General features: G+C 59.5%; 1 protein-coding gene across 10 annotated transcripts in view; it reads right to left on the reverse strand.

The window, feature by feature from the left end:
• Positions 1–14,575, reverse strand: part of ARHGEF10L (Rho guanine nucleotide exchange factor 10 like) — a 161,747-nt gene that overhangs the window by 20,140 nt on the left and 127,032 nt on the right. For all 10 annotated transcript variants that reach the window (XM_073795244.1, XM_033842426.2, XM_033842433.2 and 7 more), the window contains one exon: positions 9,594–9,742. In XM_073795244.1, the coding sequence (XP_073651345.1) occupies positions 9,594–9,742 (149 nt within the window). The remainder of the gene's footprint in view (positions 1–9,593; positions 9,743–14,575) is intronic.

Genomic DNA, 14,575 nt, shown 5'->3' on the forward strand with positions numbered 1-14,575 from the left:
TTGTTCTGGAAAGAACCCCCGTGGTGGCTCAGCATTGCTTTCCAGCTCCAAGGGGCAGATGGCGTTACACCTGCCAGCCCTGCCCGAGCGACCTGCGTGGTGCAATTCCAGGCACCCACCCGGCCCTCCAGGGCCCCCACCCCTTCACACGGAATCTGCTCAGCACCTGTGGCACCTGCTTCACCAGAGGGGGGCCTCCTGCCTCGTGACGGCCTGGACTCCAGATTCCCCTTGGGCTCAGCAGCAGAGGTGAGCAGGCTTGGCCTAGGCGTCTTCCCTGCCATCCCGCTCAGGGCACGAGGGAAAGGCTCTGCGGAGGGCCACTTCTCGGACCAGGCGCAGAGCCACACCCAAGGCGCTGGGGAGCTGTGGCAGCCATGTGAGAGATCAGGGTGACTGTCCAGAGCGGGTGGGAGCTGGGGATGGGGCCAGGGGATAACGGAGAGGGGGGATTGATTCCAGTCTTGACCCAGGCCCTCAGGTCCCAACAGGGTGCCGTCAGCACTCTCAGATCACAGACAAGGACCTATATGACATTAATATACTTGACCTATTTCCCTCTCTCTCGTGTGCACGCACCCATGTGCACTCACGTGCACATGTGCTCAAGAGCACAGGCACTGGAGTCACAAGCACCCTGAGATCTGGGCTCCACCACCTACTGGGGGGGTGGTCCCTGTGATCCTGAGCAGGTCCTGTAGTCACCATAAAACAGCGGCTGACACCTGCCCGCCCTGCTGACTCCTCAACAGGTAGAGAACCCTGGGAGTTTTACGTATATCACGCCGCTTACTCCTGAGGTAGGTTCTGTAATTATCCCCATTTTATAGGTGGGTAAACTGAGGCAATAGGTGGTGGAGCTGGGGGCTGACACCAACCAACCTGGCTCCTGAGCCCACACTGACCATCAGCTGAGTCTGCTCAGGCCAGAGCAGGGGCAGCCGGCAATGCGTCTCAAGGTTCCCACCAGGCAGACCCTCCCCCAGCCCAGCGGCCAGGCTTGCGAAGTCCATGACGTAACCACCACGTGCGCCCTAAGCAGCGGGCACTGGCCTAGACCCCTCCCGGTGTGACCCCTCCCAGCCTCCACTGTATTAAGGCCCAGCCCAAGGCCTGACATTCCGCGGGTCCGTCCGTGGCTCTCTGTGTTTTTGCCAAACCCCAGGGGATTGGACAACTGCTCCTATGGTGTCCCCATCCCTAATCCTGCAGCAGGGCTCAGAGGGGAGAGTAACCATGGTGGAGGGGAGGACAGACTGACAGCCAGAGATGCTGGGGGACAGAGGCTCAGAAGACAGAGGACTGCCCACTCCCCAACACCTCACCCCCAGCGCCATCGTCTGCCCCTGCCCCATCTCCAGTCCCAGTCTGTTCTCTCTGCAACGTCCCCTCCCATCTGCCTTCCCTCTACCGTCTCCCTTTTCTCCTCCATGGTTTCACAGAACCTGTTCCCTGAGCCAACAGCTTCAAACAATTTTTTCTTTAACCGTGAAATCCTTTCATCAACCTAAATCTTCCAGGACGGGGGGAAACCAAACATCAGAGACAAGAAAGCCCTGAGCTCTTCTTGGTGAGGAGACAGGAAGCCTGGAGCCCAGCCCCTTAGCCACCCAAGTCCCACAGGACGTCCCTTGAGATATGTCCCCACAACCCCCAGACCCCAGAGCAGAGGCAGCAGCCATGGCCCTGGACCACTTCTGACCCATCAGTGCCCCCCCAGGGAAAGGAGCCCCACGGGATCCCCAAATCCACCCCCCACATTCTATCCTTCATAAGCTTCCTGAAAGGAAGACCGTCTGAACACCTAACCTCAATTCTTCAGGCTACTAGAAAACACTTGCCCTCCTTTGGAACTTGTTACTTTCCTCCTGGGAAGTCTCCACAACCTTTAGAAAGTCGAGTTCTCGAGTTTCACCTGCCAACTTCTAATTAAAGAAAGAAAAACAGGATGACAACAATAAAAATGACACACACACTGAAAAAAATTCAGAGAAAACTGCTGAACTGAGCTGATTCCATGGAGTGTCATGACTCCTGATCCACAAGCTTGGGTGACCTGAACACCAGGGCTCTGGGCCTTGGAGGCTCCCTGGACGCCCGAGGACTTGGTACATCTTCCCACGCTCACACTAATTTGCATACCATTACCCAAGAATCCCTGCGCCTGGATTTCGCTTTTGCAAATTCCCACCTGTTTCATGTCATAAATAAGATAGGAGACAGAAAACTAATACAGCCCAGTGATGCATTATTCATGCCGCGTCACACTGTTATGATAGATTTACAACAGCTAACACATGCAAACTAAGTTTGGGCACTAAACGTGAAAATTAAGGCTGGGGAGGGCGGGTGTGCTTGGGACGGGCAGGGGGAAATCTGTGGTCTGTTGGTGTCCAGGAAACCAGAGAAGTTTCTTCTCTGGCGTGCTTAATGACAAAAAGCATGAGTTCTGGTATCAGAAGCCAGCACCCAGGCACCGGGGTGGTGGCAGGGGGCGGAGCAGTCGGGGCAGACGATGCTGGAACCCCTACAAGGCGGGACTATTGACAACACGCACTTGGGGAAGCACCCGTGCTCAGCACCGAGCTCTGGAGCTGGTCAGCTCTTCTGCCCACCCTGGGCACATGCTCCTAACACACTTAGATCCACCACAGACAGAACCCACTTCCCTGATGGAAACTTCTTCTCTCTCCACAACCTTTCACTGAGCACCCACTATACATCAGCCTGGTCTTGGCACCAGGAATGTGGTGGGAGCCCACCAGGCACGGTCCTGCCCTACAGGGCCTCGATCTGGCAAATCTGATAATCGTGGCAAGTGCTGTGGAGGAGAAGGGCCCAGTGCCGGTGCTGTGACCCAGTGCACATGGATGAGGGGCCAGACAGGCTTCTCCAGGGTGGGGCGCCGGGGCCCAATGAGAAACAGCTGCCCCGATTAACCCGCACAACAGCCCTGTGGAGTGGGAGCCAGGCCCACGGCCCAAACCGGACGTATCTTGCCCTGTGTTCCGGCACTTTCCAGGCAGGGCTGGGGGAGCCTTGGCCCCAGGCCTGTACTTCTGCAATCACACCCAGGAGGTTCTGGGAAGAAAGGGGGTTGCCTTGGAAACGCCTCAAGGCCGGCGCAGGGGCAAGTCAGAGGTGGGACCTGGGCCCTCGTGCGACACAGCTGTCCTACCCGCATCTGTCCCACCTGCCGAGTCCCTCTGCCCAGCGGTGGTGGCTGCTATCAAGTAGGACCCACCCCTCCCAGCCTCAAGACCCTCTGACCAGCCCTTTCCGCAAATCCCTTCCCACCTCTTTTCTGATGTAGCCTCCTGGCCTGCTTCCTCCAAGGCACTTCTCCATCTGAAACCAGGGCCCCAAACCTCCTCCCGCCCAGATTTTCAAACATGTAAGGCAGCAGCCAGCCCCCCTCTCAACCCAACCAACAGAGGAGGGGGTCCTGCACGCTCCCACCAGCACCGGCTGAGAAGCTGGTGCAGCGCCCGGCCCTGGGATGCGCTGGTGAACAAAACAGACCAGGTCCCGTTTTCATCTGTTTATGGCCGGGTGGGTGCAGAGGGACAACAACAGTCCCGGAGGCAATTCCAGACAGTGACCAACGCTCTGATGACAAGAAAGCCACTGACGTGTCAAGACCCTGACTGGGGGTGGAGGTGACTCTGATGGAGCCGCCAGGGCAGGCCCCACTGGGGCCGCGGCAGCTGAGCCGAGACCGGGGGATGAGAAGCAGCTGCCCGAGGGACATGCTGTGGGCACAGTGGCCCTGCCCCAGGCAGGGGGACAGCAGAGGCAAAGGCCTAGTGGTGGGAAGAAGCCCGGCATGTTCAGAGGCCAACAGAGGGGCCAGCGTGGCTGGGGAGCAGAGGTCACAGACCACAGGTCAAGGGGCTGCTTTCTAGTTGGCATCCCCATCTGCACAACGGGCCCAGCTGGCCCCCGCGGCGACGCGAGGATCCGATCACATGAAGCACGCTCGCAGCCCAGCACCCCTCCCTGTCGCTACCGCCCCCCGCCCCTCAGCCGGGGTGACAGAGATCCCAGCACACGCTGTGCTGGGGAGCAGCCTCGCCCCGGCGCCCTGGCCAGGCCGACTCGGCAGAGTGCCCCCCACAAGGGGAAGGCCTCCTGGTGGCCTGTCGCTAATTCACTTTTTTTTAATTAAGATGCAACAGTCATCCCACAGCCGACTTCCCCTCCAGCGATCAGTTAAAATGAACTCCAGACAACTGGATTACACGTTGAAGGTGGCGATCCAGATAATGAACGTGGAGGATGCGGTGTTGACACAGGCCCTGGTGAGCTCCATTATTATTGAACAGGCCTCGCTGCTGCCTCTGCTGGGATCAAGGAGCTGAATAAGCCGTTGGTGGGCAAGCATCAAGCCCAGAGACAGACCGCGGCACCGGCTCCGCAGGACGGGCTCGGCAAGGTCAGGGGCTGCCGGCAGAGGCCAAGTGGGCCTAATGGAGACGGCAGCTCAGAGACTCCTCCCGGGGAGCCGCCCACCCCCATCCCACACAGCACGGGGCTGGCTCTGCTCGGGCCTGGCCCTCGGTGCTCTCTCTGCTCAGGACATCCTCCCCGCCTCCCCTCCCCCTTCAGCATCACAGCTGACTCACCTGCCCCACCCAGCTCAGGGATCCTGACCTCCGAAAACCTCCCCTGTCCTGTCCCTCCTCCCCGTGTCTGGAACCCCTCGCGCCTCCCCTGGGTTCCCACCAGGCCTGGGCCTGCCCCCACGCCGCACCCCACAGCTTTCCTCCCACTTGGCTGGCACTGACCGTCCTGGGTCTGCTCCTCATACTGGACTCCGAGCTCCTGAAGAGCTAAGAGCAGGTCTCACTTGTGCCCATCCCCCTCAACCTCCTGCACAAAAGGCCTGCAAATCAGGACACCACCTTCCGTCTGTCCACCGCGACTATTTACTATCTACTTAGAGTAAATACCTGCTACGTGAGCTACGTGAGCCAGACGGGCATGGGGAAATGAAGAGGGTGCAATCCTTGGCCCAGAAGATGTGTTGGTGGAAAAAGCAGGCACTTAAACAATAACACTGCCCGAGAGTGACACAGGACAGGACAGAAACTGCAGGGGGACAATGCAGCTCACAGGAGACCGAGCCTCTGCCCACCCAGGCAGCCAACATGGCAGTTAAGATGCCTCGGTTCAGAACTCAGTCGGAGGCCTGAGTTCAGATCCCAACTCTGCCTCCTTCTGGCTGTGTGACTTTGGGCAAGTCACTTAACCTCTCTGGGACTCTTATTTCCTCATCTGTAAAGTGAAATAATAATAGTACCCATCTCACAGGGTGGTTTGAGGATTAAACGAGCTAATACATGTGGAGCACTTAACCTCATGCCTGGTCTGCACTACACACTCAATACATGTTGGTTATTATTACTTCCTGGAGGGTGGGAGAAGCAAGGGAAAGGACCTTAGAGTTGACACAATCCCTGGATGAACACTCAATGTCTGTGCACTTGGGCCAGAGCCACGCGACCACACTTCGGCTGACAGGACACTCCTGGGCCCCTGGCGTGGAGCCCTAGGCAGCTCCGAGGCGCTCCAGTCCCCACAGGGGTTCTCAGCCCTGGGGGAGAGTCCAGCACGTTGCTGCCACTAAGCAATGCCTCTCGTCTGAGCTGAGGCACGCTGCCGCTGCAGAACGTGTGCTGAGCCCTCGGCACCCCTTCAGGACCACAGCTGCCTGGACAGCAGCCCAGCCTACAGGCCGCTCCTCGGGTCGTCTGGCCACCAAGCCGAGCATGGAGCTGCCGGCTGGGTCCCGCGATCATTAGCAGCAGCGAGACAGAGCAGTTCCCAGAGCCCCGGCACAGAGAAGGCTTCCTCTTTCCCAAGCAGCAGTGAAGTGAGGTTTTATTAAATATGCGTGGCGAGGGCTTCCCTGGTGGCGCAGTGGTTGAGAGTCCGCCTGCCAATGCAGGGGACACGGGTTCGTGCCCCGGTCCGGGAGGATCCCACATGCCGCGGAGAGGCTGGGCCCGTGAGCCATGGCTGCTGAGCCTGCGCATCCGGAGCCTGTGCTCCGCAACGGGAGAGGCCACAGCAGTGAGAGGCCCCCGTACCGCAAAAAAAAAAAAAAATGCGTGGCGATCGCCTTGTTACTGTGCAAAGGATTGTGTGTACGGAAGGCGAGCCACCGCATCGCACCACGCACAAACTTTTCAATGTCCCCGGCTGCAGACAGGGGGCGGGGGGGCACGGGGCAGGGGGGCGAGCCTGGGCTCCCTCCCGCTCTTCTGCAGAGCCTCCTCCATCACCCCTTCCTGCATCCCAGCTGCTTCCACCCAGTGCCCTCCCGACACCTTCCAGGTATGCAGAGCAGGGCAACGGTCATATTGATCCCCTTCTTAAGGACAGCTGGTCCAGAACTAATCTTAAATCATCGCGGCCTCACGCTGGAGCCTCGTGGCCGATTGGCCCGAGGGACGGTGGGGCTGGAGTTGAGCTGCAGGGCCTGGGTGGGACTGCATTGCAGCTGGTGAGGGTCGAAATCGGGCGAGGGCCTTGCCTGGGCCCCATCCTTCCCTTCGTCCGTCTGTCTCAAGCTCCTAGGACAGCTGTCAGCAGAAGGAAGCCTTCCAGCCAACGAAGCGAGGGGACAGGAGACCTGCAATGCGGACACACACCCCACACCCACCAACACCACCGACTCTAACGGAGCAGCTCGATTTTCCAAACAAACCACACATACGGCAATAAGGACTTAAGTTAGGCAAACAATTACCACAGTAACCGATGCTCATCCAACACTTAGTATGTGCCAGGCACTGTGTGAAACAGCCCTTTATATAAACCCTCCCATTGAGTCCTCTTGTAACTCTACACAGTACTGCTGTCGTCCCATTTTACAGATGAAGTGACTGAGGCCCAGGAAGGCCCAGTGCCTTGTCCGAGGGTGCACAGCCTGGCGGGGCAAGGATCTCCCCAATCTGAAGCAGGCTGCCGGCAAATCAGTCGCCTCCAAGGGAGTGGGGTGCCCAGCAGACCCGAGGTGGGCATGGCCGGGGCAGGGACAGGGCCTCTGTCTTTGATGACGCCTCCCAATTCCTCCCCCTCTGGAAAGTTTCGTAGCCCTGGGAGGGGCCGCCTGGGGACCCAGCTTTCACCAGCTCCTCAGGCCCTGCTGCCCACACCACCTGCCCCAACAACCAGCAGCCATTTTGCTCCCACGGGCCTGTGGTTTCAGGGTCCTGCGGCCTCTGGATCCTTCCTTAGAAGATTCTTCCTTGAAAACAACTCTTAGCTCACATCCTGCCTCCCACTTTCCTCGGCTGCCTTCTGCCTCTCCTGTCCCATTTCCCCTGCTGGCAGCATTGAGGATGTCTGCCGGCCAACAGGGAGCTCACAAAGCCTGCTCCTTCCCACCTCGTCCGCACTCCGCTTTCGGCTTCTTCATGTTCCTGGGCTCACTTTTCCCATATGGGGAACAGAGGGCAGGCTATGTCTCCCCCATCAGACTAGAGGCCCCCAGGGAAGAGCTGTGTCTCCCCTAACAGACAGGAGGCCCCCCAAGGGCAGGGCTGAAGCTCCCCCATCAGAATGGAGGTCCCCAAAAGTAGGGCTGAGTATCCCCCATCAGACTAGAGGCACCCCAAGGACAGGTTGGATCTCCCCAATCAGACTAGAGGTCCCCAAGGGCAGAGCTGTGTCTCCCCATCAGACTGGAGGCCCCCTAAGGGCAGGGTTGGGTCTCCCCCATCAGACTGGAGCTCCCCAGGGACAGGGCTGGCTCTCCCCCATCAGACTGGAGGCCCTCCAAGGGCAGGGTTGGGTCTCCCCCATCAGACTGGAGGCCCTCCAAGGGCAGGGCTGGGCCCGCTTCCCTCTCACCGCTGCCCTAAGCTGGGCCCCAGTGCTCGGCTGCTAGCTGAGTCAGAGCCTGTGCAGGCTGCCAGCCGAGAAAGCTGGGAGGGCACTGGGCCTGGCGTGGTGACAATGCAGGGATGCTTGGGCAGGGGCTGCAGGGGGGCCTCATCCTTTTTCCTGACAAATGTCTTGAGACCCAGGTCAGTTGGGGACCTCAAAAGCCCTGGAGAGCCAGTCCCCACTACTCACCCTCCTCTCAGAAGGCCGAGAAGGTGACAGGCCCTTGAGGGAAGTGACAGGGCAGGGTCCGGGGCAGCAGGGAAGCCCCCAAACAAGAACCAGGGGCTGGGAAGGGAGTCTGTGGCCGCAGCTGCTCAGGGCTCCCCGCCCCTACTCCAGCTCTGCCTGGGAGAAAGAGGACCAAGGAATCCAGAAGCTGGAGTGGGGGAGGCAGCAATGTCCTTCCTGCTGGCGTCTCCCCGGCCCCTCCCAGAGCCCACCCTCTCTGTCCAGGCCCAGCCCTGCCAGTGAGGTCAAAGGTCCTGGTCCTGTTCAAGCAGCCCCTCAAGGGTGGCAGCCCAGGCCTCACCTTTAGCCCCAGCCCTCTTCTCCTCAAAGGTTGATTATAGTTCAAAACCCAAATCCTCTGATTCTGCCCACGGCGCTGCCTCTCATCCCACCTCCCTTTCCAGAACCCAGAAGAACCGCTAATCAAATATCTCCTGGCACTGGCACTGACCAAGCATTATCTCACTCAGCGGCAAAAGGACCGCAGGGAAAGGATGCTTGTTCCCCTTTTACAGATGGGAAAACTCGTGTTCACAGACAGGGTCCCCCAAGGCCCCCGCAGGTGAGTGGGGGAACCGGAAGGCAGAGCCAGGCGTGCACAGCTCCGAACACTGCACTTCAGCAAAGATGGGAAAGTTAGCGCCGAGACCCTGAGGTTCAATCCCGGGTCTCAGAGCTCACCCACAGCTCCCTGGGCCTCAGTTTCTCCATCTGCCAAACCAGGACAGTGTCATCCAGGACCCGGCCCCAATCCCCTGGGATCTTACAGTCGCCTGGCTGTTGAGTAGCTGATGTATGGCTGTACGAGAGAGGATAGAGCGGGTGAGAGAAGCCGTGGAGGCACGCGGGGGCCTGTCTGTTCTGACCCCAAGGCCACACCCACAGCTCCCCTCTGGGCCTGGTGGCCGCTCATTTCAAGTTGATAATCTAAACACATCAAATAACGGCAAACTTCACCAAAATACCATTCAGGGAGCCACACGGGCATGGGAAGGAGCCCCTGGACCAGGCTCTCATCCCAGGGCTGAGGATCCAGCAGTGCTTGTGATGGGCCACGGCAGGACCCAGCAGGCTCCACGTCCACACTGTTTAAAGAGCCCGGCGCCCAGGATGGCTGCGTTCACCCCGGCTATCCCCTCGGCACAGCTGGGTCCTGGGTACCAGTGGGAGCACAGGGACCCCAGCTCCACCTCCACAGGGAGCAGCAGACACAACAGAGGAGCAGCATCACTGCCCAGCGGGCTGGGGAGCCTTCCCCTCGCAGCAGCCCCGAGGGTGCGTGTCGGGGCAGGGGGTGGGCCCCACAGGGATCCTGGCCCCCTCTTGCTGCCCAGCAAACTCTGAGGATCCCTGAGACGCGGCTGGGAGCCGAGAGCGGTGCCAGGTGAATGCAAGAAGGTCTGCGAGGGTGTGCCTGGAGATGACCCCCCCAGGGCCTGGACCCACCAGCCACAAGGCAGGGCCGGTACCTGAGTCTGCAAGCTGGTGGCATCCAGGACAGTGACCCGGGGCCCACAGCTGGCCCACACGGTGTCCTCCAGGCTCAGCAGGGTGCGGACGGGCCCAGGTCCCACAGTCAGGCACACAGGCGGGCTCTCCAGGTCCCAGGGGACGCCTCCTGGAGGGAAAGCAAGGAGGCAGGTCAGCAGCAGGGGGTGGGGAATGGCAAACGGCTCAGAGGCCCGGGTCTGCTCAGCCCTCGGGAGCCACGGGCCACAGCGGCGGCCACGCCTGGCTCCGTGAGAGCTCTTGACCCCTTTCTCTGCCCCTCACCCTCCCCAGTGGCATGGCGGCTGTTCCCATCTGCCTCTGTTTATGTTCCACCCGCTCTGGGGGCTGTACTCCCCACTTCTCCCTCCCTCCCTTCCTCTCTCCCTTTCCCTCTCTTCTGTGCATTCATTCCACACACACCTAGTAAGCACCTACTCCATGCCAGGGCCTGTAATGGGTGCTGTGAAGACAGAAATAAATCAGACACAGACCCCGCCCTCAAGAAAATCCCTGCTGGATGGAGAAAACAAAGGGTTAAACAGCAGTTACCATACGAAGTGCCAAGCCCAAGTGGCCAGGCGTGCACAGAGGGCCTTGAGAGCTGTTAAGATGGAAGGAACCAACTCTGCACAGGAGAAGTCCAGGGAGGCTTCCCCGAAGAGGCAGCATCCACAGAGCCCTGCCAAGAAGGTGGCACATGGTGGGGAGTGTCCTGGCCCTGGTTCTGCTAGCAGCTAACTAAGGACCTTGAGTGCACCTCTCTACTTCTCAAGGCCTCAGTCTTCCCACCTGTAAAATGGGGAGGGTGCTGCAAATAAGACTGTCTCTGAGGACATTTCTGACACCGTAACTTATTGAAAATGAGTCTCGCCTTCTCACACATCTTCTCGCCTACTCCAAGGCACTCTGTCACCTCTACCAAGATCTCTGATGACCCTCCTCCTCCAGAGATGCCACCACCCCAGGTATGGAAGGAGGAAGTCCTGAGAGGCCATCGGTCCCCAGCCCACCATCCCTGAAGACAGGCAGATGAAGGGATCTGGCCCAGCACTGCACGAGGCTCTCCCCCACCACCCTCAGGGATGCTCGGCTCACCCAAGAACATGCCAGGGATCTTCCCTGGCATGAGAGCGGTGCCCACGGAGACTGGTTTTTCTCTGAAGCTACACCCGATGCCATACAGAACCCCAGAGGCTGTCCTGTCTGCCAGGGTGCCAGATGGGACAGGAGGGTTGAGCAGGAAGTGGGGCACACCTCTGAGATACAGTCAGCAGCGAGAGGCAGGACAGAGCCTGCCACTGGCTTGTCAGTGCCCAGCCACTCCCATCCCCCCTCCACAGGGTCCCCGGAAGGGGTGCAAAGCAGCCCCGGCACAGGCCCTCCCTCTGAGCCAGCTGCTGGGTGGTGCGATGGAGCTGTCTGCAGAGCTGGAGGGGTGTGGCAGGAGGACCCATGGAAGACAGACCAGATTCCCCCACCAGCACGCTCCCCTCCCCTTCCTGTCAAGCGTGTTCTCCTCTCCCCTTCAGCCCTACTTAAACCTGGCAGACTCCCAGCTCAGCTAAGAGTTGGAAAATACACCCCCCAGCCCCCGCTCAACCAACACACATCCGGTTCCTTCCAGCCCATGAATAGGAGCACGTGGGAAGCTGCGGCCTCTCAACCTCTGCATTAACTTGGATGGGTGATGGTGACGTCCCCTCTCTGAACCTTAGTTTCCTCACCTGTAAAGTGGGCATGATAACCGTGCCCACACCTCGCCGGATGTTGGAGGGATCAAGTTAAATGTGTTGAATGTCTGGCACAGGGCGGGCACCCGGTGAGGAGCGCTGGCAGCTGCTGCCACATTCTGTTACACGTGGGCACGCCAGGCACTCTTTTCATGAATTATTTCATTACCTCCCACCAGCCTGTGTGGAAGATGCTATTCTTATCCCTGTTTTACAACTGAGAAAACTGAGACCCAGAGTTTAGAGAACCGGTCCGAATCACACAGCTCGACGGGACCCGCTGCTCATTAGCTCTGCCCGTTGGCTGTCTTTTGACACAACACGAGAGCCCGCGGAAGGGCACTGACTGATGCGACGGCAGACACCCAGGGAGCCCGGAGCTTGCACAGAGCCACCCAAGGAGGGTGGACCAAGCAGGGTTGGAACGCGGCTAACTCTGGTTCTGGCCTCCTTCCCCAGTCCCTGCTGCCCTCTCAGGTTCCAAGGGTTTCCAAAGATCTCTGGGGAGAGTGACCATGACGCAACCAGGCCTCCACAAGGGACGCTGACCCCCATCGGGCCACCGGAGCCACAAAAATACGAGGCTTTGCGCGCCCTCCAGCGGCCAGAGGTGAGTATTGCTTGTGGCCGGAAGCTGGAGCTCCCGCCACTAAGGCTAAGGTGGGGGCTGAGACTCCTGCCAGGAAGGAAGCAGCTGGGATACTGGAACCACACCCCCAAAACGGAAATGCGAGCTCTGCCCCGTGGGCAGTGATGACCAGCAGAGCCCGTGCACCCTCTACTCTGTACCTTCCTGGAATAGTACAGCTGCCTGGGGTAGGGGGTAGCACCTGCTACCCTTGAGGGTCACATGTGCACTGACCACTCCTCTGCCTGCTGGGCATCTCTCCTGAATCCAGGAGAGAATGATTAACTGATAAAATAATACCGATATCATTATATCAAAAAGGACACAGGACAGGAGTCCCTGATCCGAAGGCCGAAGGCGGGACCCTAAACAAGAGGTTTCCCCTTGCTGGGACTCAGTTTTCCAATCTGCACCCCAAGGGGACAGACCTCTGACCTCTGAGGTTCTTCCCAGCCTCCACAGGCCACAAGTCTAAGACTTTAAACATAATCATTGTGAGCTCTGGGCAGGGCTAGAGCCCTACCCACCCCAAGCCTGCTGGGGGATCCATCCCTCCACCTGCTCCCTGCCCACCAGTGGCTCTAGGTACACACGCTCCAGAACACACGTGCACACCTACAAATTCACACCCGCCCCCTGCAAGATGGCCCATTCGTGAGGGCTGGGCCCGGCATCAGCTCTCACGCCAGATGAACGGAGATGAAGCCCCTGTCTCAGCAAAAGCAACTTCAAGAGGCAGGAGTCCCTCCTCCCCCAGGCTGCAGGGAAGAAAGCCCAGCAGGTGTCCTTGGGGGTCCAGATGGAGCCGGAGCCAGAAGTTAGGATACAGAGTGCAAGTGGTTGAGATCGAGGGGGACCCAAAAGGCAGCCAGTAACAGTGATGATGGTGGAAAGGTAACAGGCATGAGTCTCTGTGCCCAGGCTCCATTCTGGGCACTTGTGTGACTGACCGCACCTGGCCTTCACAACCACCCGCTGCCGTGGGGCTGAATTCATCCCCATTTTACAGGTGAGGAAACTGAGGCTGCAAGAGAAGCAGCAGCAACAGGCCCGATCTCTCACAGCAGGGACCAAATCCCAACAGCCTGACCACGTCCCAGACCATGATTCACCCATTCCATCGTCTGGTCCCTCCGGGGGGTGACCCTGGCCCACGTCCCCAGCATCTAACCAGGGACATTCCCACACCCCAACCCAGGCCCGGTCACGCTCCTGTCTCTGCTCGGAGCCGGGGGTGGTGGCGGACAGAGGGGGTCCAGGCAGCCCCGCCCAAACACAGGATGGGCAGGGGAAGGGGTCGCCTGGCTCATGTCCCAGCGCAGTACCAGCCACCTCGTGGGCACTGAACGTGTATTTGCTGAGCGAGTGAATGAACGAATGAGGGAACGAATGCTGATACGCGGAGGCTCCTGGGGGCAGCAGACTGACTGCCACGGCCACACTGCCATGGAGTCGGATTCTCCATCTGTCACCTGGAGCTTGGACTCCAAGGCCGCCCCAGCTCTGACAGCCCAGGACTCCAAGTGGCCCGGTGACCTTAGAATCTTCACAGTTACCTCACAGCTGCTGGTTCCACAGGACCTCCAGGACTCAGCAGGTCCCCAGGTTGGTTTCTACCTGTTTCACCCAGTATTTCTGGTCTTGCCCTTCTCCAATGAGCCAAAGCTGGGCCAGGGATGCCAGCTTTATCTGGTCTTGGTCTTAGCCAGACCCAGGCAAGACGGCAAACCTGTCATATGGACACTGACAGATATCTCACCAGTATCTGCTCCGCGCCCAGAATAAGGGTCTGGATTATTCAAAATCCCCATGGGGCACCAGAGGTGGGTTCTGCGGGCCCAAGGCCAGAGGCTGGCCTGGGAGCAGCTCCCAGCTCCAGCTTCGGGGCTGGGATGGAGTGGGGGTATCAGAGGGGTATCCGAGGCCCCACGGCTGGGTCATGGGCCAGGCTGATGATTCCAGGCCCAGCCACATGCAGCCCAGATGAAAGGCGTGTGGTCCTGAGAGCCCCCTTCCTGCCCTGGCCACCTCTGGAGGACACCATAGGAAGGGGAGGCACCAGGCCAAGGTCTCTCCCAGAGGCCTCCCTGGCCAAAGGCAAACCAAAAGCCAGAGGGTGGGCTCCCATGGACAGAGGGACCCAGACTCCCCTACCCGGCTGGCTGCGGCAGCCTCCCAGACAGCCTGCCTACGTCCACTCCATCCACCAGCCACAGTGCCCGGCCACTCCCTACACTTCCCTCCACTTCCCATCGACTGAGACAAACCCCAGGCTCACAGGGTCCAGTCCATCTACTCCCAGACCCTGCCTGGTGCCGCTTCCCACTCCGGCTACTGCCCAGCAAGACAGCCTCCCCACCAGACCAAACGCTCTCCTGCTTCCAGGTCTCTGCACATGCACTTCCCTCGGCGAGAACACTGTTCCCCCAACTCTTCACTGGCCTGGCCGCTTCTCCTTCTTCGGGTCTCACCTTCAGGATCTCACTCCTTAGAGAGGCCTTCACCAACCAGCCCACCCCACGCACAGGAGGTCAGGCTGTCACCTGACACCCTCTTCCTCCCCTTAGGACCCTCAGCACGATGTGTAATTGTAAGCTTCCTG

The sequence above is a fragment of the Tursiops truncatus genome, chromosome 1 (assembly GCF_011762595.2).
Source record: "Tursiops truncatus isolate mTurTru1 chromosome 1, mTurTru1.mat.Y, whole genome shotgun sequence".
In the NCBI taxonomy this organism is placed as follows: domain Eukaryota; kingdom Metazoa; phylum Chordata; class Mammalia; order Artiodactyla; family Delphinidae; genus Tursiops; species Tursiops truncatus.